This window comes from Saccopteryx leptura, chromosome 2 (genome assembly GCF_036850995.1).
Source record: "Saccopteryx leptura isolate mSacLep1 chromosome 2, mSacLep1_pri_phased_curated, whole genome shotgun sequence".
Lineage (NCBI taxonomy): Eukaryota > Metazoa > Chordata > Mammalia > Chiroptera > Emballonuridae > Saccopteryx > Saccopteryx leptura.
Genome location: NC_089504.1, coordinates 327488406 through 327513522, shown reverse-complemented (window position 1 = coordinate 327513522; position 25117 = coordinate 327488406). Strand labels below are relative to the sequence as shown.

The following is a 25117-nucleotide window of genomic DNA, read 5'->3' as shown; positions in this document are numbered from 1 at the left end:
TTATTATTATTTTTATTTTTATGTAGTGAAAGGAGGGGAGGCAGAGACAAATTCCTGCATGTGCCCTGAAAGGGATCCACCTGGCAAGCCCACTAAGAGGCGATGCTCTGCCCATCTGGGGCCTTTGCTCCGTTGCAACCAGAGCCATTTTTTAGCGCTGGAGACAGAAGCCATGGAGCCATCCTCAGCGCCAACTCACTCTAATTGATCCATGGCTTCAGGAGGGGAGAGAAGGGGGGGAGAGAGAGAGAGAGAGAGAGAGAATTGAGAGGGGGAGGGGTGGAAAAGCAGATGAGCAGGTCTCCTGTGTGCCCTGACAGAGAATCAAACCCCAGACATCCACACATCATCAGGCTGACGCTCTATCAGTGAACCAACTGGCCAGGGCCAATATTTTTTAATTTTATTTTTTTCCATTGATTTGAGAGAGACGAAGGGTGGGGGGAGAAGCACTGACTAGTTGTTTCACTAAGGTGTGCACTCATTAGGCGCTGAGGATGGCTCCATGGCCTCTGCCTCAGGCGCTAGAATGGCTCCGGTTGTAACAGAGCAATGCCCCGGATGGGCAGAGCATCGCCCCCTGGTGGGCATGCCGGGTGGATCCCGGTCGGGCGCATGCAGGAGTCTGTCTGACTTGCCTCCCCGTTTCCAACTTCAGAAAAATACAAAAAAAAAAAAAAAAAAGACCTTTCATCAGCCAATATCTATCCCATTATCGACGTGTTTTTATAAGTGCTTATCACCAGTTGATCTTTTGCGTCTGTCCATCTTTGCCCTGGCAGAATAACTCAGTTGATTAGAGCATCCTCCGGAAGAGCAAAGGTTGCGCGGTGCTATCCCGGTCAGGGCACATAAAGGAACATATTGATGCTCCTATCTCTCCCTTCTTCTCTCGCTAAAATCAATTAAAAAAAAAACACTTAAAAAGTTGTCCATCCTCGGCCCTGGCCGGTTGGCTCAGTGGTGGAGCATCGGCCTGGCGTGCAGGGGTCCCTGGGTTTGATTCCCGGCCAGGGCACACAGGAGAAGCGCCCATCTGCTTCTCCACCCCTCCCCCTCTCCTTCCTCTCTGTCTCTCTCTTCCCCTCCCGCAGCCAAGGCTCCATTGGAGCAAAGATGGCCCGGGTGCTGGTGATGGCTCCTTGGCCTCTGCCCCAGGCGTTAGAGTGGCTCTGGTCGCAACAGAAGCGACGCCCCAGAGGGACAGAGCATCGCCCCCTGGTGGGCAGAGCGTCGCCCCCTGGTGGGCGTGCTGGGTGGATCCCGGTCGGGCGCATGCAGGAGTCTGTCTGACTGTCTCTCCCCGTTTCCGGCTTCAGAGAAATACAAAAAAAAAAAAAAAAAAAAAAGTTGTCCATCCTCTACCACGGAATGTTAAATTATTTGAAAGTACAGAACTTGCCTATCTTGTTAACTACTATAATTCCAGCGCGCACTAATAGCTCAATAACCATTTGCAGGAAAATAAGCGACCCAAGCTCCAGCGTATTTGGAGACCTTTGGACGCTCCTCGCATAGAGCACAATCTGAGACGCGCCAAGAGAGCTCATAACGTTTATTCCAGGACGGGGGCGGGAAAGGTGGTTGTCCAGCAGCAAGGAGGTCAGCCAGTGGAGCCTCAGTGAGGGGCACTCTGGGGAAAGAGAAAGTGAGAACTCAGCCCAGGAGCGAGTAGTTTCCCTTTAAAGCTCCTCCGCCCGCCGTCTCACCTCCTTCCTGCAATCGCCGCAGAAGACACCAAGAATCGCGTTCACCATCTGCACCCCGCACAGCAGGAGCTCCAGGCACGAGGCAGCCACCAGCAGCGAGAAGAGTGTCACATTCCAGTAGACCACATTAGGAGGCTCCTCGCACAGACTCCATTGGGTACGGTTGAGTAAGTAAGAGCCTCTGTGGACCCCGAAAGACAGGTGAGAAAGATGGTCACTGCCGAGAGCCCCCTCCCGGTTCCCCATCCCACCCGAGCATGCTCCAGGGGGCGATTTGCAAAGGGTTTATTTGGCCTACGTGGAGGAAGCTCCCTCCAAGGCGAATCCTGCCCAGGTTTCCAGCTCCACGTGGGGAGAGGCACAGAATGGGGGCGGGGGGTGGGGGCGCGAAAACAGGCTAAGCCTTACGAGGTTTCTTCGAAAGGGTAGAGCCACGTGCGGTCCACTAAGCATTTGGGTCCAATTCGGAGCCCGGAGCCCGATACTGCGAGACAGTAGATGGCACCGAGCACCCCAAACGCCGAGCAGAAGATCGAACGCAGCATCTGGACGCGGAGTGAAAGGCCAGGTGAGTAGGGCAGCACCCAGCACCTTTCCCACTGGTGAGCAGGCCACGCCTAGCTTCTCCCCCTCCCCCACACTACTATGCTCTTCTCGAGTCACATTAAAATACATTTCGCTTCAAACATGCTGCTAGGCTAACTCTAGGAGCCAGAGGTGGTGGAGGTTTATGGGGGTTGTAGTCCTCTCTGATCAGGCCCATTGAGGCCTAAGATTGGCAGGGCGGTTGTGGGGGGTGTGGAGGTAGGGAGGGGGGAGGTGGATCCTGGGACTCTTGTAGAGCTAGTGTAGCTAGGAAGAAAGGACCTTGGCTTTAGATGGGCTCTTCATAGACATATTTAAAGACCGAGCCTAAATCCTGTCTTAATTTGGATCTTACCCTGCAGCGATTTCCACAGCAGCCTGCACCGCAACAGCCCTTGCCCCCTGCCCGAACAGCTGCAATTCCCGGACACAGTATCTATAGAACAAGAGTCAGCGTCACAGTGAGTCCCTTCAGATCCTCAAAATCTTGCTTAAATCAGTGCTTATCTCCTCCTGGAGCCTGCCTGTGGTGTCCTCAGCCCTTTGGACTGTATGAAGACCTTATCTGTACTTCTGCAGGAGCACTTTCAGGCTCTATATTAATTTATCATAAATTTAAAAAATTTTGATTGATTGATTGATTGACGTGAGAGAGAAACATCGAGTTTGTTGTTCCACTCATGCATTCACTGGTTGAGATTTGTTTGTGCCCTGACTGTGGATTGAACCCACAACCTTGGCGTACCCAGATGACACTCTGACCTAGTGATTTTCAACTGTTTTTTCCCTTATGGCACACATAAATTAATAACCAAGGGAGAAGAGGTCAGTGTCCCTGACTAAATACAATCATTTTAATCGCATGGCACAAATAAAGTAGTTACTGAGGGAGAAGAGGTCGGTGCCCCCTTTTTCTTATTAATTAGTTTATATTTGCCATGAGAAAAAAAAAGTTTGAAGACGGCTGCTCTAACCAATTGAGCTACCCTGCTGGGGCCAGAAAATGTCCTCAAAAAATAAAATAAAATAAAATAAAAATTTTAAAAAAGGCCTAGTTCACAGTAAATGCTCAATAACTATAAATCCTCTCAGCAGCATGAAATAATAGTGGTGTTGGAGTGTCTGGGATCATGGTGGAGAATGTTAGTGGAGGCGCTGAGGGAAGTGTAAGAATCCCCAAGATACAGCTCTAGTTCTCTTTGTCTTTCTTTCTCCCTGTTGCCTTCCTTGCAGAGCCCATCCCTTCCGGGGCATCAGCATTTCTCTCTGCCAATAATCACCTCCTACATCATTGTAAAGCCAGCGGCCAGGGCTACCATCGCAGCAGCCGCCTGGCTCATGCAGGTTCGCATTGGATTCGGACAGTCGGTAAAGAAACAACGGAGCCAAAAACTGATGGGCCATAGTCTTTAATTCTAGCTTGCACCCGGCGGGCAAGTAAAAATACACACTGGGCTCCAAAACCCAGTCACATTCAGTGCTCACAAAGCTACTGACTTATCCGAGTTTCCTAGAACCAAAGGTTTCTAGCTCACCAGCCTTATTCTCCTCAGTTCCCCATGTCCTTTCTTATCCCAGATACAAACACTACACAAACCGGCATCTCACTCAGCACTCCGCCATCTTGGCTGCTTCTCCTGGCCACATGGCCTCTTTCTGCTCTCTGCTCTGCTCCCTCTGCTCTCTCATGCTAATCATCCCAGGAACCAAGAGCACAAGCTCTCATTCTGCCCCCATTTTATAGTGTAGATTCAAAACCTTCAATCCAATATACAAAATAGGGAAGTCTCTAATACAAAGTCACTTCTCTGAGGCATGATTGGATTGTACCACCCTACATCAAAAAGGGTGGGAAAGGCTTAATCTCAAAACCAAGCCCCAGGCTACAAGGATTCTGCCTGCCTTTAGCCCACCCCCAACACACATTAATATCACCTGGGCAACGGCCTCCTCATGGGCAGCATCATATTTAACAAAGTGAGCATAATACATTTTATCTGCCCAACAATCATGCCTTCTGGTTTGGATCTAACTATCTTTTTTTTATTTATTTATTTATTTATTTATTTATTTATTTATTTATTTATTTATTTATTTTTCCGAAGCTGGAAACGGGGAGGCAGTCAGACTCCTGCATGCGCCTGACTGGGATCCACCCGGCATGCCCACCAGGGGGCGATGTTCTGCCCCTCTGGGGCATCACTCTGTCGCATCCAGAGCCATTCTAGCCCCTGAGGCAGAGGCCATAGAGCCATCCCCAGCGCCTGGGCCATCTTTGCTCCAATGGAGCCTTGGCTGCGGGAGGGGAAGAGAGAGACAGAGAGGAAGGAGAGGGGGAGGGGTGGAGAAGCTGATGGGCACTTCTCCTGTGTGCCCTGGCCGGGAATCGAACCCGGGTATCCTGCATGCCAGGCCGAAGCTCTACCGCTGAGCCAACCGGCCAGGGCCTGGATCTAACTACCTTGAAGGAAATGTTCACTTGAATGTCTTGGTTTGAGCTCAGATTCAGTCAGCCTCATACTGACCTCGCAGTTTATTACCCAGATTCATCCTCCCTTTGACTTTCTTGTATACATCAGTGGGGATATCCTCCAGGTCACCCAAGCTGGAAAACTTGAATTCTTGACACACAGCCATAGCTCAGGCCCTCTCGACTTTTCCTTCAGTGGCTCTTGAATATGTCAGTTCTCTCTTTTTCTTCCACAGTCAATCCCTAATCACCTCCCATGAGGATGATGTTTTCAGTCTCCCTACCATATAGATTCCTGTATCTCTTGCACCAGGACACCACCACACTCCATCCTACTTGCCAACAGCCAGATTAAACTTAACTTTCAACTAGTCTTTTGTATGCTCACATCCTTTAGCAGTAGTAGTCAACCTGGTTCCTACCGCCCACTAGTGGGCGTTCCAGCTTTCATGGTGGGTGGTAGTGGAGCAACTAAAGTATAAATAAAAAGATAGATTTAACTATAGTTAAGTTGTTTTATAAAGATTTATTCTGCCAAACTTAGCAAAAATCCGACATAAAGTACTTGGTAAGTAATTATTATTATATGCTTTAACTTTCTGTAACTCTGCTTTATAAATTTTATAAAGTAAAGTTACTTCCCTACTTTATAAATCACCATTACTGTGGAACCGGTGGGCGGTTAGAAAATTTTACTATTAACAGAGATACAAAAGTGGGCGGTAGGTATAAAAAGGTTGACTACCCCTGCTTTAGAGCCTCCTAAAGGAGTAGCCCATCAAAACTCAACTCTGGCCTGACCTGTGGTGGCGCAGTGAATAAAGCATCAACCTGAAATGCTGAAGTTGCTGGTTTGAAACCCTGGGCTTGCCTGGTCAAGGCACATATGGGAGTTGATGCTTCCTGCTGCTCCCCTTCTTCTCTCTCTCTCTCTTTCTCTCTACTCTTTCTCTAAAAATGAGTTAATAAAAAAAAATAAATAAAAAAATACCTCAACTCTGGCAAGACATTTGAGGCTCCTCACTTTGGCTCCAGCTGTTTATTGCACCATGCCAGGTTCTTTGCCTACCTCCCATCTCTGGAATTTCACAGCTGTCTTGATCTTTGCCTCTCTGTGTACCTTGTCTGCTCACACCACACAAAGCAGCATTTTTTCTTTTCCAGGGAAGGGGTTGAAAGTTTTAGTTCTGTTGTATCACCCATAGCAACATCACAGAAACACCTGCAGAGGTGAATGGACTTTTTTTTTTTTTTGTATTTTTCTGAAGTTGGAACGGGGAGGCAGTCAGACAGACTCCCGCATGCGCCTGACTGGGATCCACCCGACATGCCCACCAGGGGGCGATGCTCTGCCCATCTGGGGCATTGCTCTGTTGCAACCAGAGCCATTCTAGCGCCTGAGGCAGAGGCCATAGAGCCATCCTCAGCGCCCGGGCCAACTTTGCTCCAATAGAGCCTTGGCTGTGGGAGGGGAAGAGAGAGACAGAGAAGAAGGAGAGAGGGAGGGGTGGAGAAGCAGATGGGCGCTTCTCCTGTGTGCCCTGGCTGGGAATCGAACCCAGGACTCCTGCACGCCAGGCCGACGCTCTACCACTGAGCCAACCGGCCAGGGCCATGAATGGACTTTTCACCAGACACTCTCCCCTCTTCCATGTTTCATGACAGGTCTAGGGCCAGTTCTGATCCTCTGGCCTAGTTTCTCTGGGTAAATCACTTATTGGGAAGCTCCTGGATCCAAAGACACCTAGAATTGCCTTTTGGATTTACTCATTTTGAATTACCTACCTATTTGAGATTTTTACTTTTTCAAAGTGTTTCTATTTTTTAAAATTTTATTGATTTTTTTTAGAGAGAGGAAGGCAGGGGAGAGAACAATTTTGATATATTGTTCCTCTTACTTATGCATTCATTAATTGATTCTTATACCTTGACCAGGGATTGAACTTGCAACCTTGGCATACCTTGGCATTTTGGGACACACTCCAACCAACTGAGCTACCCAGCTAAAACTCTGTTTCTTTCTTTTATCTGAGTTTCTCTGTCTTACTCTCTATCTACTCATCTTAATGAAAAGAAATGGGTAATTGTAAAAGCAGGAGTAAACACTGAGTTTATAGCTTAAATCTGCTTACTTTTCTCCATCTCCCTGGCCACTGGCCTAGTTCAAACCACTATCATCTTCCTTGGACAACTGCAGTGACCTCTATCTAGTCTATCTGCATCCACTATTGACCCCCTACTATCCATTCTCCACATAGCTGCCGGAGGTATCTTCTTAAATTCGATAGGGTATTGAACAATTAGAATTCTCGTACTTTGCTAATGGAAATGGATTTGGTATAAGAGCTTCAGAAAACTCTTTGGTAATATCTAGTAGCACTGAATATTTGTACCTTAAGAACCACAAGTTTTGCCCTGGCCGGTTGGCTCAGCGGTAGGGCGTCGGCCTAGCGTGCGGAGGACCCGGGTTCGATTCCCGGCCAGGGCACATAGGAGAAGCGCCCATTTGCTTCTCCACCCCTCCCCCTCTCCTTCCTCTCTGTCTCTCTCTTCCCCTCCCGCAGCCAAGGCTCCATTGGAGCAAAGATGGCCCAGGCGCTGGGGATGGCTCCTTGGCCTCTGCCCCAGGCGCTAGAGTGGCTCTGGTCGCGGCAGAGCGACGCCCCGGAGGGGCAGAGCATCGCCCCCTGGTGGGCAGAGCGTCGCCCCTGGTGGGCGTGCCGGGTGGATCTCGGTCGGGCGCATGCGGGAGTCTGTCTGACTGTCTCTCCCTGTTTCCAGCTTCAGAAAAATGCAAAAAAAAAAAAAAAAAAAAAAGAACCACAAGTTTTGCTCTGGCTGAGTAGCTCAGTTCTGATAGACCAAGGTTGCAGGTTTAATCTCTGGTCAGGGCACATAAAAGAATCAACCAATGAATACATAGATAAATGGAACAACAAATTGATGTTTCTCTCTCTCTCTCCCCTTCTCTCTTTTTAAAAAAATTCAATAAATATAAGTTTAAAAAAATTTAAAGAATATTTATACACTCCTAGATATACATTCAACAGAAATGAAAACATTTATTCACCATTTATTCACCTAAAGACATTTACAGGATTGTTTATGAAAGCATTATTTGAAATAAACCCAAGTTAGGAACTATCCAAATATCCATAAACAGTAGCAAGTTTAGATAAATTGTGGTATAGTCACACAATGGAATGCATAAGAAGTAACAAACTACAACTACATGTAATAATATAAATGAATCTCATAAACATAATGTTGAGCTCAAGAAGCCAGGCACAAAAATGTCCATACTGTATGGTTCCATTTGTATAAAGGCCAAACAGGCAAAATTAATCCATAGGGTAGAAGTCAGGATAGTTGGGACACTTGTCAGTGGTAGGTATACCTGGTAGGAGGCATATCTGAGACTCTGGTAATGACCTTTATCTTGATCTAAGTGCTGTGTATGTGGGAGTACTTATTTTGTAAAAATTCACCAACCTGTATACTAAGGATCTGGGCATTTGTCTGTAGGATTTAAAGAAAAGTTCAAAAGCAAATTTAAAAAGTTTTTAAAAAAGTAACAAGTCCTTCAATGGTTTTCTGTTGTACTTAAATAAAATTCAGATTTTTCTGTATCTTTCAAGAGTGTATGTGTTCTGGCCTCTGCCTACCCAAGATCTCATCTTGTTAAACCTAAGCTGCACTGGCCACCTATCCGATACTCAGCTATGCAGGCCTGTTCCTGCCTTAGGCTTTGTATTGGTTAGTCACCCTGTCTGCAATGCTGATTCTTTTTTGGGGGGTGGGGGTCTCAGTTCAGACATCACCTGATTAAGGCCTTCCTTGAAAACACTTATAAGAAGTGGCCTCCAACCTTGTCCTACAAGCTTTCTATGACAGCACCCTGCTTTGTTTTCTTGATGATATCAACTCTTATCTGAAATAATCTTGCTCATTTATTTACTCTGAGTGCCTCTTAAGTGCAAGGCACTGGTCGAGGCACCTGGCACACAATAGCCAGGGTAATGTAATCTACTTAATGTAATGAGGCTTACATTCTTGCTTCTTTGATACTGTGTCTCCCCAGTGGGAATAGCAGCTTCAGGGAGAGCAGGGACTTTGCCTGTGTCCCCGTGGCATAACACAGAAAATGTGAATAGATTTGAAAAAGCCTCTCAAGAATGGCTTAGAACCTGGGAATGAGCATGTTGACAAGGCATCCTTAGGGATCTCCCCTGAAGCAGGCTGGTTAGATTTTGGAAAGGTGGGGGTAGTTTAGGCTGAAGAAGGACATGATGTGACACTGGGTGAGTGTGTAGGCCTAAGAGGAGTGTGATATCTCAGGGATAGTTGAGATCAGAGGGATGGAGTAGAGTCCAACAGCCATGAATCCATGTGGGAGGGGGAGTAGGAGGAAAGACCGCACAGGGCAAGATGAGATTGTTGGCTAGGCGGGACCTACGAAAGAGATGAAGAGGAAAACTCTGAGAAGTGTGGAACCAAGCTGGGTAGATCTTTTGTCCTCATCACATGAAGAAGTAAAACTAGCTTGGCCTTCCAAAAGTTTCTCTAATAGGGAGGGACTTGGAGGATAGGAGTTAAGAAGTCCAGGAAATCTGTGTCTCCCAGGGTCTTACTTTTCCTGATGTTTCTAGTCTCCAGGAAGACATGGGGGCACCTTCTCCACCATGCTGACCTAGGTTTTAGTTTATCCTTAGCTCTGAGCACAGAGAGGGAATCCAAAAATGTGGGCTCAGAGTGAAGAGACAGGGAGGCTGGAGAGAGTGACACCATGCTGAGAAGTATATAGAATGACTAATCAGTGACACTGCTCCCTGGCTCCAGACATTTTCAAAGCACCCCACCCCATGCCCATTATTATCTTGCCTTGATAAGCTCCCACACAACCACCTGTTCTTTTTGCCTCAACCCTTGTAGTGAGGTGTTCCCAGCATCTGTTCAGCAGTGGGGATGGGGAGGAGCAGCTATGATGGATTCTCTTCCCAGAAGCCAAGCTGCTTAGAGCAGTGAGACTCCCTTCCTTTTTGTTCCCCTCAGACATCTAGCTTGGGACCCTGGGGCTTCTCTACAACCTCTACACAGTGCTCAGTGTCTGGGAGCAGATCCAGGCGGCTCCAGGTCTCCACCACCCCTCTGCCATCCCTTCCCAGGCAGCATTCCTTTTTCTTCTCTCCCTCTCCCTCCTGTTCTGAATCCCCTAGAGTGGTACCCAGCCCCCTGGCCTGTAGAGAGTGGTATCCATCCCTCTCTAGCCTTCTCACCATCAGGCCCCCGCCGATGAAGCCAGCCATGAAAAAGACTTGCTTGCTGAGGTGGTCCTTGTCGGTCCAAGTGGTCTTTCCATTGGGCACCAGCAGGAGGGCGTTGGCCACGATGCAGACCAGGGAGAGGGGGATGAGGAGGAGCCCCACAAGGCGGGCACACTTTCCTGTGCACATGGTGAGTGGTTGGGAAGGACAGGCAGTGAATGAAAGTGAGCCTGAAAGTGAACCCCAAGGCCAGGGGAGAGGAAAACAAGCCTGCAGCAAGGAACAAAGGTCGAGGAAGAGGTGTGGCAGAAACCTGACAGGTAGGATCAATGATAAGAGAGAGAAGCAGGAGACACAGGCAAAGAGGAGTTGGAGGTGGAGGGGCTGCTGTCCCTGAGGTAAAGGGGAGGATGTGGCGGGGAAGGAGGGGAGCTTGACACAGAGGAAGTTGTCTGGGGTCAGTGTGTTCTTCCTCTTTTTTCTAAACACATCTCTCCTCAGCCCCTCTGTTGGCTGCTTACCTGCTCTGTGACTTAGTCAAGCCCCTTAATTTCTCTAAGTCTCAGTTGCTTCATCTGTACCAAGGGTATAGTGGGGTACTGGGCTCGTGGGCTGGTTGTGAGGATTCCATGAGACAATGTGAGAAGTACCATATTTCCCCATGTATAAGACGCACCATTTTCCAAAAAAGTTGGGGTCTAATAACTGGGTGCGTCTTATACAGTGGCTGTAGATTTTTTTACTTGCATTTCCTGCTTTTTTTGTGCGTGTTTTTGCGCTCATTGTTGAAGACAGCGATACGTCATCAGACACAGATGAGGACAAGCTAATGGATGGGAGTTTTGAAAGTGATGAGGAATTGTATGAGTTTTATTTATTTTATTTTATTTTATTTATTTTTTAATTTAATTTTATTTTTTTTACAGAGGCAGAGATAGACAGGGACAGACAGACAGGAAAGGAGAGAGATGAGAAGCATCGATCATCAGTTTCTCGTTGCACATTGCGACTTCTTAGTTGTTCATTGATTGCTTTCTCACATGTGCCTTGACCGCGGGCCTTCAGCAGACGGAGTAACCCCCTGCTGAAGCCAGCGACCTTGGGTCTAAGCTGGTGAGCTCTTTGCTCAAGCCAGATAAGCCCGCACTCAAGCTGGCGACCTCGGGGTCTCAAACCTGGGTCCTTCCCCATCCCAGTCCGATGCTCTATCCACTGCGCCACCACCTGGTCAGGCTGTATGAGTTTTTATTTTATTTTATTTTTCCTTTTTTTTTTATTTATTCATTTTATAGAGGAGAGAGAAAGAGACAGAGAGAGACAGAGAGGAGAGAGAGAGACAGGGGGGAGGAGCTGGAAGCATCAACTCCCATATGTGCCTTGACCAGGCAAGCCCAGGGTTTCGAACCGGTGACCTCAGCATTTCCAGGTCGACGCTTTATCCACTGCACCAACACAGGTCAGGCCTGTATGAGTTTTATGATGAATAAAATTTGAGTTCAATAACTATGTAATAAATTTTTTTTCAAATTTCGGGCCCCAAATTAAGGTGCGTCTTATACATGGGTAAATACGGTACTTTGTGAACTAGGATGTATTAAGCAGATGTATGGTGGCCTCATCATTCCTCTTAGTCCTGCAGGGAGGTTTCCTTCAGAAAAGAAACTAGTAAGATGGTACTGGACATTTGTTGTTCTTTCATTTCTTCTTCTCTATATTTGTTTGTTAAACCCAGGTCCTGTTGAAGCCACCACCTGTCTCCCAGGGTGGGCTCTGGATTAAAGCCTGATTGATGACAGCAGTCCATTCCCTGGCCTCAGTGTTTGACTCAGCCATGGCCACATGATCCAAGCCAGTCCCTTGAGGATCGCTCTCTGGTTTTTGTTGTTGGCAATCTGAGGTCAAAGAAGTTCTGTTTTTGTTGGGATGCTGAAGTTGTTGGTGGCATAGGGCCTGTTGCAAAGTGAAGTCACTACAAAGGAAAGAACAGTCAAAGGATGGAAAGACACTAAGTCTTTTATTCTCCTACTGGAGACAGGAGGTTTTATTGATGCTGATGGGGGGTAGAAATCTGGGGAGGGGTTGGAGGTGCATAAGTCAGTTAGCAATGCATAAGGCCTAGGCACATGGAGGCAGGTCAGGGCACATTCATCTTCTCGGGATTTTGTGGCTACTTCTTTGGGGAAGGGAGAGCATCTTGAAGGGGGAGAAATTTGAAGAGCAGCAAAGGAGAGGTTAGGGATGGCTGAGAGCTCCTAACCTGAGAGAAGACACCACAATAGATAGCAACATCTGTGTGGAAAGCTGGAACAACTGGTCAGTAGGGGAAAATGAGGAGGTGCACTGTTTTAGTTTCTTGGGGAAGGGTCTGACCTTGGTCTGGAAGAGCTCTCAAGAACACCTGGTATTCCAAAGCAGATTGGGGTAGGACCAAACCCCTTTCCTTGTGGGCCTCCTTAAGGAGAAACTGGCATTCAGGGAACCCCTGGCAAGGGGTGCCAGAATTAGTCCTTAAGGTACAGCTGGGGACAGTTAAAGCACCAAGGCACAACTGGTCGGGGAGCAGGGGCAGCCTTCAAGCTGAGTACCAGGGTCACAAGAGGACGCAGGATCGACCATGCTTGATCGGTGCAAGGTTGAGCACAGCTTGGACAGCCTCAGCAAGCACTTCCTTGACACTGTCCAGCTGCTGGGCTGAGCATTCGAGGTAGTGCACAGCATACATCTGCTTGGCCCGTGCTGGGCCCTGTTCCTTGAGGCACCACAGGTTGTCAGGCTGGCTCTCAGGTCCTTGGTGTCCACCAGGGTGATGGACACATAGGGGCACTGCTGGCACACACCTGGATGCTATGTGTGCTGCACAGTCTCACAGGAGGGTGGACTGGCAATGGAGAAACAGATGACAAAGATGTTGGTCTGAGGGTAGGAGAGTGTGCAGAGGTGGCCTGCTGTGTTCCACAGGTTGAGGTTCATTGTGAGCCCATCAACTGCACTCTGGGTGCTGTAATTGTTGAACACTGTGGGGATGTATTCCTTGGGGAAGGCATTAGTTGTGCAGCAGATGAGCAGGCATGTCTTGCCCACAGCCCCATTGCCCACCACCCACCACAAAATACTTGCTGCTCTGCATTGTGGATATGGCTGCTGCAGTGGAGACACTGCCTCCTTCCCCTTCTGGGCCCCTCTGGATGCACTGACCTGGTGCCCTCCCTGCTGTGGGGGAGCTGGGGGCGACCAAAACACGAAGTCTTGATGATATAATTTGAACATGCAGATTCAGCTACGCCTGAAGCCCGATCATCCCTTGAAAAGTTTTGACTATGTGAACCAGTTTGAGTTGTGTTTTTCTCAGTTACAACGTAGAGTCTTTTTTGACACATGGATTAATTCATTAAGCCCTTGCTGTGGACAGGGCCTTGCTCTGGAGACTGCAGGGGTTCAAAGTTGTAAGTATGCATGAGACCCAGGTATGGGACTTGGGAGCAAAAAGGAAACTGAAGGCCGAAGTAGGATGTGGTAGTGTCATGGGAGAGGCGAGGGCGGCAGGAAGTGCTGCAGGACGGCAGAGGCACGCAATGAGAAGGTCACAGAGAAAGTGGCACCCAGCCAGCGGCCTCTGCTGTAGCATCTCCCAGCAGCCCACTAAACCACTACATGGAAATTGGGGAGAACTTACCCCTTAGACCGAGTGCCAGAATCTTAGAGAAATTTTTATTGTTTATGAGACAGAGGAGTTTCTATTTATGGAACAGAGGCTACCTGAAAAAAGGAAATACTTTGAACCTCCCCCAACTGTCTGCTTCTGATTCAGAGACAGTTATTGTAATAACTGGTGTTTGGTTTTGCTTCTCTTGTATTAGTTAATGCTTTAAAAAAATTTTTTTTCCATGTTGTTTTCGATGTCTCTTTTCATTAAGTTTTCTGTCTCTTATCATGAGCTGTTTTTACATTCTCTTGTGTCTTAGAAGGTGTATTTTAAACCCTAGTAGTGGTTATTTGTAAATGTTGCAAAAGCATCCTTCAACTTTTACTCTGCCTCTGTCTGAGAGACATCAGACTGTCGTCATCCCTGCAACCTCTTCTTTATTTTTAAAGATTTTTAAATTTTTATTCATTTTTAGAGGGAGAGAGAGAGAGAGACAGACAGACAGACAGACAGAGGGAGTCAGAAGCAGGAAGCATCAACTCCCATATGTGCCTTGACTAGGCAAGCCTGGGGTTTCAAACCATTGATCTCAGCGTTCCCGGTCGAGGCTTTATCCACTGCCCCACCACAAATCAAGCTGTTTCGCTTTAGTTGTTCATTGCTTGTCGTATGTGCCTTGACCAGGCAAACCCAGGGTTTTGAACAGGTGCCCAAAGCATTCCAGTTATATGCTCTATTCACTACATCACCACAGGACAGGCAAAAAATAACTAAATTTTTTTATAAAAAAAGGAAAAAGAAAAGATATTCAGGCCTTCATTTGTACTATTGTCCTAGGCCTTACAAATTTTAACAGTGGGCCTGGTGGATAGAATAATTACTAACACGATAATAATAGTTAACCTGTATGGCAGGCTCTGTTCTAAGTATAAAAGGTCTACCGGAAAGTTCTGTCCGTTTCTATCACAACAAGTTTCGACACATAAGCACATGTTTATTTGGCGCATGTGTGCCTCTCTATTTTTATCACTTAATATATATATACTGATGTAGCAGATTAACTAAAATAAAGTTGATTCACGTTAGTCTTATGTGTGAAGCGATAGTGTATCCATGGCTACTGATAAAGTTCATTTACGCCACTGTATTGTATACGAATTTCAACAAGGAAAAATTGCTACAGAAGCATGTAGAAATTTATTGAAAGTGTTTGGTGAAGGTACAGTTTCTGATAGGACATGCAGAAGATGGTTGGAAAAATTCAAAACAGGTGATTTCGACCTTTCTGATAAGCCACGTTCTGGGCGACCGTCTTTGATCGATGAGGATGTTGTTAAGACCATGTTGGAGCAAGATCCTTTTCTGACAACATCGGAGATTGCAGAAAGGCTTAATTCAGCTCAGCAAACCATTTCGGACCATATTTGGAAGATAGGATTGGTGTGGAAATATATTATTTAATAAAGTTTATTGACGGTAAGAAAAATTTGTATTTTGTTTTATTCCAAAAACGGACAGAACTTTCTGGTAGACCTTTATATTTAGCATATAATAACTCCTGTAAATCTCATAACAAACCTACAAGGAATTAGAACAATTATTACCATTCTTGACTTGCAGGTGAGGAAACTTGGAAGTGCCAGTTTGGTTCCAGGGTCTGTGCTATGGACTGTAACGCTCTGTTGTCTTCACTCAGAGAGGGGAGCCTCTTGGAAGAGGCCTGAAGGACAGGAGGAGACAGCCATGTATGGGCTGGAGGCAGAGCATGTTGTGGGTTGAGGGAAGAGGCAAAGGCTCTAGGAGAGAAGATCTGCATTAAAGGACCAAAAGAAGGCCAGTAGGATTAGGATGGGGGAGAGGGATCCAGGATGAGGGCAGAGGGGTAGGCGAGTGTTTGATCATGTAGGGCCTTGTGAGGCATTTAGAAGCCTCTGGGGGGTTTTAAGTAAGGGAGTGACATAATTTTACTTATTTTTTTTTAAATTTTATTTATTTTTTAAAAGACTGGTTTGGTAGTGTCCAGGGAATGGATTGTAGAGGGGAAGGGTGGCAGCAGGGAGACCAGGTGTTGAGGGCTATCACAGTGGTACAGGTGAGAAATGATGTAGGTGTAGCGCAGGGAGATGCGTATAGAGGGCACTGGGTTCCTGATGGATTGAATGTGGAGGTAATGGAAAGAAAGGAGGAAACCAAAGATGGTTTCTAAATTTCAGGCTTGGGCAAACGAATGGGTAGTAGTTTTATCTCCTGAAGTGGGGACTTCAAAAGCTTGGAAGTGAAAGGGATGAAGGAATAAGAGTGATGCTTTCCAGAGGACCCCACTGAGGTTGTTTTATGTAATCTGGGGTGGGTGTGGGGGTGGAGTACTCTTTTAGCATGGTAAGACCAGAGTTATCAGCTCCTGAGAAGTAAGGTTGAAATGAAAACCAGATGGAGTCTTTAGAAGAGGAATAACTCCCAGATGGTGAAGAGGGTTTGAATTCAGATTTTTTGATAGAAAGCTTATGAATATAGCCCCTCAGCATTTCTTTCTTCTTCCCTCACACTGCTGAGATACCTAGCGACCACAGGACCAGAGCTCTCTGTCTCCTCTCACCCTCCACTATATGAGTGTGGTGAGTGGACACTGAGCTACCAGAGAGAGAAATGTATTTGATTGTAATATTTGAAAAACCCAAGAAGGTGCTGGATAGATTCTTTTCATAGGCAGGAAGGTGTTGTGGTTCCTGAGAAAAGGATACCGACTCAGCAGGGAGGGATTTGGCAAGAACTGCAGAGAGAGGTGGAGCATTAGGAATGAGGAGCCACCATGAGTATGGGGCAAGGAACAAAGTTGCTAGAGCAGGAGCTCCACACCGAGTGTCCCTCTCCTTATAACCCCCAGGAGAAGGTAGCTAAACATTGCAGTCAAGACCTATTAATGCAGTGTATATTCATTTCAGGGGATGCTAGCAGGGAGAAATTCTGAGTAAGGAAGCGCACTCTCTCCTGCTAAATGTCATCTAAGCAGTGTCAGTCACCATATCCTCATTAGGGACCACTGAGTGGCAAGGAAGAGCTAGCTGCCAGCAAGTGGTAGCCCAGCAGGGAACACATGATGCTTCGTCTTCCCTTTTTATTCCTTTCTAGGGGGTCATTAGAGACACCCTGTGGGAAGAGGACATGGGGTTTGCCACACGGTCCCCTTTTCCTTGAGTTATTTTGGGTAATGTCTTAGTTTGGCAGGGCTGCTGTAACAGTATCACAGACTGGGTGGCGTAAACAACAGACATTTATTCTCAAAGTTCTGGAAGCCGGAAGGCCAAGATCAGCCACAAAGTCAGCAGAGTTGGTTTCCTTGGTTTGTAGATAGCATTCTTCTTCCTGTATCTTCATGGGATCTTTCCAGTGTACATGCCTGTGTCCAAATTTCCTATTTTTATAAGGATATCAGTCATTTTGGATGAGGGCCCACTAAAATGACCTCACTTTAACTTATTTAAAGAACCTATTCTCTAAATAGTCACATTAGGGGTTAGGACTTCAAAATATTAATTTTCAGGAGCCGCATGAACCCATAACAGGTGAGCAGATCTTCCTTACAACCAGAAGGCCAGATTAGAACTAGGATAAACTATATATAAACTATACCTATAAGCCTTGATTTAATCAACATTAACTGAGGAGAGGAGGAAAAGGATATGCTTAACTTCCTGATTTAATTGGGGAAAGTCATAGCATGTTATTTTACTCTTGACCCCTCAGTCAAGAAATATAAGTTAAGGATACTTTTGAAAACATTAAAAGAAACCATTAAAGAAATAAAAAACTGGGGATGATACACCTTCCAAAGCACCAGAAAAGATAAAATGCAAAAAACCTTAATTTACATAGCAAAATATAAAGCATTAGGGAAGCATAAAAACAGAAAGAATACAATAAAATGACTATACTAAGTATATGGGTCAAAACATTCATGCAAATATTATAAACTCTTCTATGAAAAAAATTAATGTTTTCAGGCCCTGGCCATTGGCTCAGTGGTAGAGTGTTGGTCCGGTGTGTGGAAGTCTTGGGTCAGATTCCCGGTCAGGGCACACAGGAGAAGCTATCATCTGCTTCTCCACCCCTCACCCATCTCTCTCTCTCTCTCTCTCTTTTTTCCCCTTCCATAGCCATAACTCGAATGGTTTGAGCAATTTGGCCCTGGGCGCTGAGGATGGCTCCATGGCCTTGCCTCAGGCACTGAAATAGCTCTGTTGCTGAGCACTGGAGCAGCGGCCCAGGATGGGCAGAGCATGAACCCCAAATGGGCTTGCTGGGTGAATTCTGGTTGGGGTACATGTGGGAGTCTGTCTCCTGCCTTCCTGCCTCTCTCACTTAATTAAAATAATAATAATTTGCCTTGGCCGGCTGGCTGAGTGGTAGAGCGTCGGCCTGGCATGCAGGAGTCCCGGGTTCGATTCCCGGCCAGGGCACACAGGAGAGGCGCCCATCTGCTTCTCCACCCCTCCCCCCCTCCTTCCTCTCTGTCTCTCTCTTCCCCTCCTGCAGCCGAGGCTCCATTGGAGCAAAAGATGGTCCGGGCACTGGGGATGGCTCCTTGGCCTCTGCCCCAGGCGCTAGAGTGGCTCTGGTTGCAACAGAGTGACGCCCCGGATGGGCAGAGCATCGCCCCCTGGTGGGCATGCCGGGTGTATCCCGGTCGGGTGCATGCGGGAGTCTGACTGCCTCCCCGTTTCCAGCTTCAGAAAAATACAAAATAATAATAATAATAATAATATTTTCAAATTGAGCTAATCAGCAACATTCTATTAACTGTGGTTGCCTCAGAGGTGGGGAATGTGGTGATGGGAGACAAGAGTAAAGGTAAAATTACCTTTCACTTTTGTGAAAAGGTATCATTATACTTTTTGAATTTTACTATCATGTTTTGCTTATTCAAAAATATATACATGCATAATAAAATTAAACCATATTATATAGATAGTGTTTTGTTCAATAGTCCTTTGGTATTGATATAGTGTATATTTACAATGGCTATATAACAGCCATAAAACCTTCAGGCACTAAATCATATTGTATTCAAATATATGAAGCCAAAATAGTTAGAAATACACTGGGAAACTTTCAGTAATATAATACTGTAGTAGTAGGAAACTATGACATAACTCACCAGTCTTTGGCAGATTAAGTAAGAAAAAATATACAAAGGTATTAAGAATCTTAAGAATAAGCCTGACCAGGCAGTGGCTCAGTGGATAGAGCGTTGGACTGGGATGTGGAAGACCCAGGTTCGAGACCCCAAGGTCGTCAGCTTGAGTGTGGGCTCATCTGGTTTGAGCAATAAAAAATCTCACCAGCTTGGACCCAAGGTCACTGGCTCAAGCAAGGAGTTACTCAATCTGCTGAAGGCCCGCGGTCAAGGCACATATGAGAAAGCAATCAATGAACAACTAAGGTGTCGCAACGAAAAACTGATGATTGATGCTTCTCATCTTTCTCCATTCCTGTTTGTCTGTCCCTATCTATCCCTCTCTCTGACTCTCTCTGTCTCTGTGAAGAAAAAAAAAAAAAAAGAATCTTAAGAATAAGAAAGTTGATTTATTAATTAGCTACTCATTCAACAAATATTTATTGAATGTCAGGCCCCTTGCCAGATACTAGGAATAGAACAGTGAACATAATCTCCATTATACAGCTTGCATTCAAATGATATTTATTGAACTTTGTATTGAACTTTGTATCTCATAAAGAGATCATTTTCTTTTCTTTTTTTTTTTTTTGTGAGAGAGAGATACAGGAAGGGAAAGAGATGAGAAGCATCAAATTGTAGTTGTGGCACTGTACTTGTTCATTGATTGCTTCTCATATGTGCCTTGATCAGCAGGCTCAAGTCAAACCAGTGACCCCTTGCTCAAGCCAGCAACCTTTAGCTTCAAGCTAACAAACTTGGGGTTCAAGCCAGCAACCATGGGATCATGTCGATGATCCATGCTCAACCTTGCAACCCCGTGCTCAAACTGGCAACCTTGGGCTTTTGAACCTGGTACCTTAGTTTCCCAGGTTGATGTCTGTCCAATGCACCACCACCAGTCAGGCAAGAACACATCTTTTTTTCAATGCCAAAACACTTACAAATATTGATTCAATATTAGGCTCTGAAAGAACTACCAAACTCCCCAAACCTGAAACTGTACTGGCCACATTCTCTGACCATAATCAATAAACCAGAAATTTACAAATGTTTAGCCCTTTGACAAGTGAGGTTTTTTTCATGCTCACTGACCCCTGTGAGTGAATTTTTAAAAAAAAAATGAAATTATTTCCAGTTACAGTTTTATTAACTTAAAATTATGTTTGTTTGATAACCAATTTATGGAAACAAGAAGAACATACATTTGCCTTTTTTTAATGTTGTCTTACACTTTTTTTTTTTTTTTACAGAGAAAGAGAGAGAGAGTCAGAGAGAGGGATAGATAGGGACAGACAGACAGGAATGGAGAGAGATGAGAAACACAAATCATCAGTTTTTTGTTGTGATACCTTAGTTGTTCATTGATTGCTTTCTCATATGTGCCTTGACCGTGGGCCTTCAGCAGACCGAGTAACCCTTTGCTGGAGCCAGTGACCTTGGGTCCAAGCTAGTGAGCTTTGATCAAACCAGATGAGCCCGCGCTCGAACATGGGTCCTTCACATCCCAGTTTGATGCTCTATCCACTATGCCACCACCTGGTCAGGTGTTGTCTTACACATTTTTAAAATAAAATATTTTGTTATCTGGATGGTCAGGAGGCATGAGGGTGTACATGAATGTTTGTACTACTCAAAGGGTTAAGCAACAAAATCCAACCTCTTCAAAACTCCAAAACAGTCTTATATAATTCTTTGATCAATAAGAACATCCTAGGCCCTGAATGGTTGGCACAGTGGTACAGTGTCGGCCCAGCGTGTGGAAGTCTCAGGTTTGATTCTTGGTCAGAGCACACAGGAGAAGTGACCATCTGCTTCTCCATCCCCCATCCCCTTTCTTTCTCTCTCTCCTCCCCTCCTGAAGCCACGGCTTGAATGGCTGGAGCAATTTTGCTCCCGGTGCTAAGGATGGCTCCATGGCCTTGCTTTAGGTCAGGGGTAGGGAACCTATGGCTTGCGAGCCAGATGTGGCTCTTTTGATGGCTGCATCTGGCTTGCAGACAAATCCTTAATAAAAGAAATAATAATGTTAAAGATATAAAACATTCTCATGTATTACAATCCATTCATTTCTTACCACTCATGTTCATGGTTGCGGGTGACTGGAGCCAATCACAGCTGTCCTCCGGGACAACACCAAATTTTTATTGGATAATGCATAACGTACATGGGTCATTGTGAGGTCAGGAAGTAAACTTCCCCCCTTTTAATCAAGTAGTCAACTAGCTAATTGCAGAAACCCTTTTGACGAAGAAGATGGCTAAAAGAAAAAAGATGAGGAGTATTGTACTTTTCAGCAGGAATGGGCAGAGGAATTCGCCTTTGTGGAGAGAGAGGTTCTGCAGTGTGTCTAATATGCAATGATAAAATTGCATTGATGAAATGGTCAAATATAAAGCGCCACTTCAACACACGCCATACTATTGATACATTTGCATCGAAAAATCCAGTGGGGGAGAGCAGGAAGAAAGCATGTCAAGAGCTACTGTGCAGAGTGCAAACTAGTCAGCAGCAACTCCATGTTTGGACCCAACAAGGTGACTGGAATTTGGCTAGCTTTGCTGGTGCTTTAGCAATTGTGAGAAATGGAAAGCCATTCACAGATGGGGAGTGTGCCAAAACATTCATGCTTGATGTTGCCAATGAACTTTTTGATGACTTTTCGGATAAAGACAAGATAATCAAACAAATAGAAGACATGCCTCTGTCGACAAGAACTGTTCATGATCGTACCATCATGAAGGCAAATCAAACTGAGGCAACACAAGTGAAGGACATAAATGCAGCACCATTCTTTTCTCTCACTTTGGATGAGTCAACAGACATAAGCCATTTATCCCAGTTCAGCGTGATTGCAAGGTATGCTGTCAGTGACACACTACATGAGGAAAGTCTTGCTGTTTTGCCTATGAAAGAGACAACAAGAGGGGAGGATTTATTCAAGTCTTTCACTGAGTTCGCTAAAGAAAAAAATCTACCGATGGATAAACTTATTTCAGTGTGTACTGATGGTGCTCCGTGCATGGTGGGGAAAAACAGAGGATTCGTAGCGCTTCTTCATGAACATGAAAAGAGACCTATCTTAAGTCTTCACTGCATCCTACATCAGGAGGCTCTTTGTGCTCAGATGTGTGGTAAGCAGCTTGGTGAGGTGATGTCGCTGGTCATTCCGTTGGTCAACTTTATTGTTGCCTGAGCTTTAAATGATTGCCAGTTTATTTTTATTTATTTATTTATTTATTTATTTTTGTATTTTTCCGAAGCTGGAAACGGGAAGGCAGTCAGACAGACTCCCGCATGTGCCTGACCAGGATCCACCCGGCATGCCCACCAGGGGGCGATGCTCTGCCCATCTGGGGTGTTGCTCTGTTGCAACCAAAGCCATTCTAGTGCCTGAGGCAGAGGCCACGGAGCCATCCTCAGCGCCCAGGCCAACCCAACCTTGCTCCAATGGAGTCTTGGCTGCAGGAGGGGAAGAGAGAGACAGAGAGGAAGGAGAGGGGGAGGGGTGGAGAAGCAGGTGGGCACTTCTCCTGTGTGCCCTGGCTGGGAATCGAACCCGGGACTCCTGCACGCCAGGCCGACGCTCTACCACTGAGCCAACTGGCCAGGGCTGATTGCCAGTTTAAAACACAGCTGGATGAAGTTAGGAATAATTATCCTGGTCTGCTTCTGCACAACAATGTGCATTGGTTGTCAAGAGGGAAGGTGCTCAGCCATTTCGCGGCTTGTCTGAGCGAAATCCAGACTTTTCTCTCTTTTTTTTTTTTTTTTCATTTTTCTGAAGCTGGAAACAGGGAGAGACAGTCAGACAGACTCCCGCATGCGCCCGACCGGGATCCACCCGGCACGCCCACCATGGGCGACGCTCTGCCCACCAGGGGGCGATGCTCTGCCCATCCTGGGCGTCGCCATGTTGCGACCAGAGCCACTCTAGCGCCTGGGGCAGAGGCCACAGAGCCATCCCCAGCGCCCGGGCCATCTTTGCTCCAATGGAGCCTTGGCTGCGGGAGGGGACGAGAGAGACAGAGAGGAAAGCGCGGCGGAGGGGTGGAGAAGCAAATGGGCGCTTCTCCTGTGTGCCCTGGCCGGGAATCGAACCGGGGTCCTACACACGCTAGGCCGACGCTCTACCGCTGAGCCAACCGGCCAGGGCCCCAGACTTTTCTTGAAATGAAAAACGTCGAGCATCCTGAGTTATCTAACACTGAGTGGCTCCTGAAGTTCTACTATCTTGTAGACATGACTGAACATCTGAACCAGCTCAATGTGAAAATGCAGGGCGTTGGAAATACAGTCTTATTCCTTCAACAAGCAGTGTTTGCATTTGAAAACAAGCTGGAACTCTTCATTGCGAACATTGAAACAGATTGTTTACTACACTTTGAAAAACTGGGAGAGTCTACCTGAATCATTACCAGCTAGAAGCAGCGGTCATTGAGACTTGGACGTGAGCTGCAAAGTATAGAATTGTGACAATGATTCCAGTGCCATGCGGACTTTTCCTGGATGTGGACTTTTCCTGGACTCCTGCTCCTTGTGACAGCTCCTAACAGACTGAACTGGGGTTGGGTTGCATTTGCAGGAATTTGGAATGGTGTTGGTGCCAACTTGAACTTGGTGAACATGTTAAGGACACTACTCTTTTATGGATTCTTGCTGTATTGGCCAAGAGTTTTCTTAAAGGCTTTAATCACTGTAAAAAAAAAAATAGAAGACTGGATAAAAAAGATGTGGCACATATACACTATAGTATACTACTCAGCCATAAGAAATTATGACATTGGATAATTTACAACAAAATGGTGGGATCTTGATAACATTATATGGAGTGAAATGGGGGGGGGAGGGGGGAGGGAGAGGGAAAGGGGCACAAAGAAAACTAGATAGAAGGTGACGGAGGACAATCTGACTTTGGGTGATGGGTATGCAACATAATTGAATGACAAGATAACCTGGACATGTTTTTTTTGAATATATGTACCCTGATTTATTGATGTCACCCCATTAAAATTAATAAAAATTTATTTATAAAAAAAAAGAAAGAAAAACTGGGAGAGTTTATTTTTTATTTTTATTTTATTTTATTTTTTTTACATTTTTCTGAAGCTGGAAACAGGGAGAGACAGTCAGACAGACTCCCGTATGCGCCCCACCAGGATCCACCCGGCACGCCCACCATGGGGCGACGCTCTGCCCACCAGGGGGCGATGCTCTGCCCATCCTGGGCGTCGCCATGTTGCGACCAGAGCCACTCTAGCGCCTGGGGCAGAGGCCAAGGAGCCATCCCCAGCGTCTGGGCCATCTTTGCTCCAATGGAGCCTTGGCTGCGGGAGGGGAAGAGAGAGACAGAGAGGAAGGCGCGGCGGAGGGGTGGAGAAGCAAATGGGCGCTTCTCCTGTGTGCCCTGGCCGGGAATCGAACCCGGGTCCTCCACACGCTAGGCCGACGCTCTACCGCTGAGCCAACCGGCCAGGGCAAACTGGGAGAGTTTAAAGATGCTGCACAGCAAGTGATCCTGCTCAACATCTTGATCTCCAGTAGCTAGTGGGTTTCACATCTAATCTCCTGCAGTCATTCAAAGCATGCTTTGGAGAATTTCGTGAGTGCACTTGTCTTCTTAAGTTCATCACCCATCCACGCGAGTGTGCAGTGGACAGCGCCAACCTGAGTTACATCCTTGGTGTCTCCGTCAGAGATTTTGAGCTACAAGCTGCTGACCTGAAGGCCTTAGACATGTGGGTGAATAAGTTCAAATCACTGAATGAAGATTTGGAAAGACTTTCACGGCCCTGGCCGGTTGGCTCAGTGGTAGAGCGTCGGCCTGGCATGCGGGAGTCCCGGGTTTGATTCCCGGCCAGGGCACACAGGAGAGGCGCCCATCTGCTTCTCCACCCCTCCTCCTCTCCTTCCTCTCTGTCTCTCTCTTCCCCTCCTGCAGCCGAGGCTCCATTGGAGCAAAAGATGGCCCGGGCGCTGGGGATGGCTCCTTGGTCTCTGCCCCAGGCGCTAGGGTGGCTCTGGTCGCGACAGAGCGACGCCCTGGAGGGGCAGAGCATCGCCCCCTGGTGGGCGTGCCGGGTGGATTTCAGTCGGGCGCATGCGGGAGTCTGTCTGACTGCCTCCCCGTTTCCAGCTTCAGAAAAATACAAAAAAAAAAAAGACTTTTACGACAGCAAGCGGAGTTGGTGAGCAAATACAAGTGGGGAGAAATAAAAAAACTTCAAGCCGTGGACCAGCTGATTGTCAAAACTTGGAACACGCTTCCTGTCA

General features: G+C 46.5%; 1 protein-coding gene, 1 long non-coding RNA gene and 1 pseudogene across 2 annotated transcripts in view; 1 reads left to right on the top strand and 2 right to left on the bottom strand.

The window, feature by feature from the left end:
• Nucleotides 1–1542: 1542 nt before the first annotated feature.
• TM4SF5 (transmembrane 4 L six family member 5) lies at nucleotides 1543–10301 on the bottom strand. Its single transcript, XM_066363301.1, has 5 exons — nucleotides 10041–10301; nucleotides 2650–2730; nucleotides 2118–2254; nucleotides 1710–1890; nucleotides 1543–1633 (listed from the first exon to the last, which is right to left on the bottom strand). The coding sequence occupies exons 1-5, from the start codon at nucleotides 10215–10217 to the stop codon at nucleotides 1619–1621; spliced, it is 591 nt and encodes a 196-aa protein (XP_066219398.1). The 5' UTR covers nucleotides 10218–10301; the 3' UTR covers nucleotides 1543–1618.
• A 75-nt stretch (nucleotides 10302–10376) lies between these two features.
• Nucleotides 10377–25117, top strand: part of LOC136391566 (uncharacterized) — a 43379-nt gene continuing 28638 nt past the window's right edge. Inside the window, exon 1 of the long non-coding RNA XR_010748871.1 lies at nucleotides 10377–10426. This is a non-coding gene — a long non-coding RNA (uncharacterized lncRNA). The remainder of the gene's footprint in view (nucleotides 10427–25117) is intronic.
• On the bottom strand, nucleotides 12619–13295 carry LOC136394175 (rho-related GTP-binding protein RhoG-like; annotated as a pseudogene).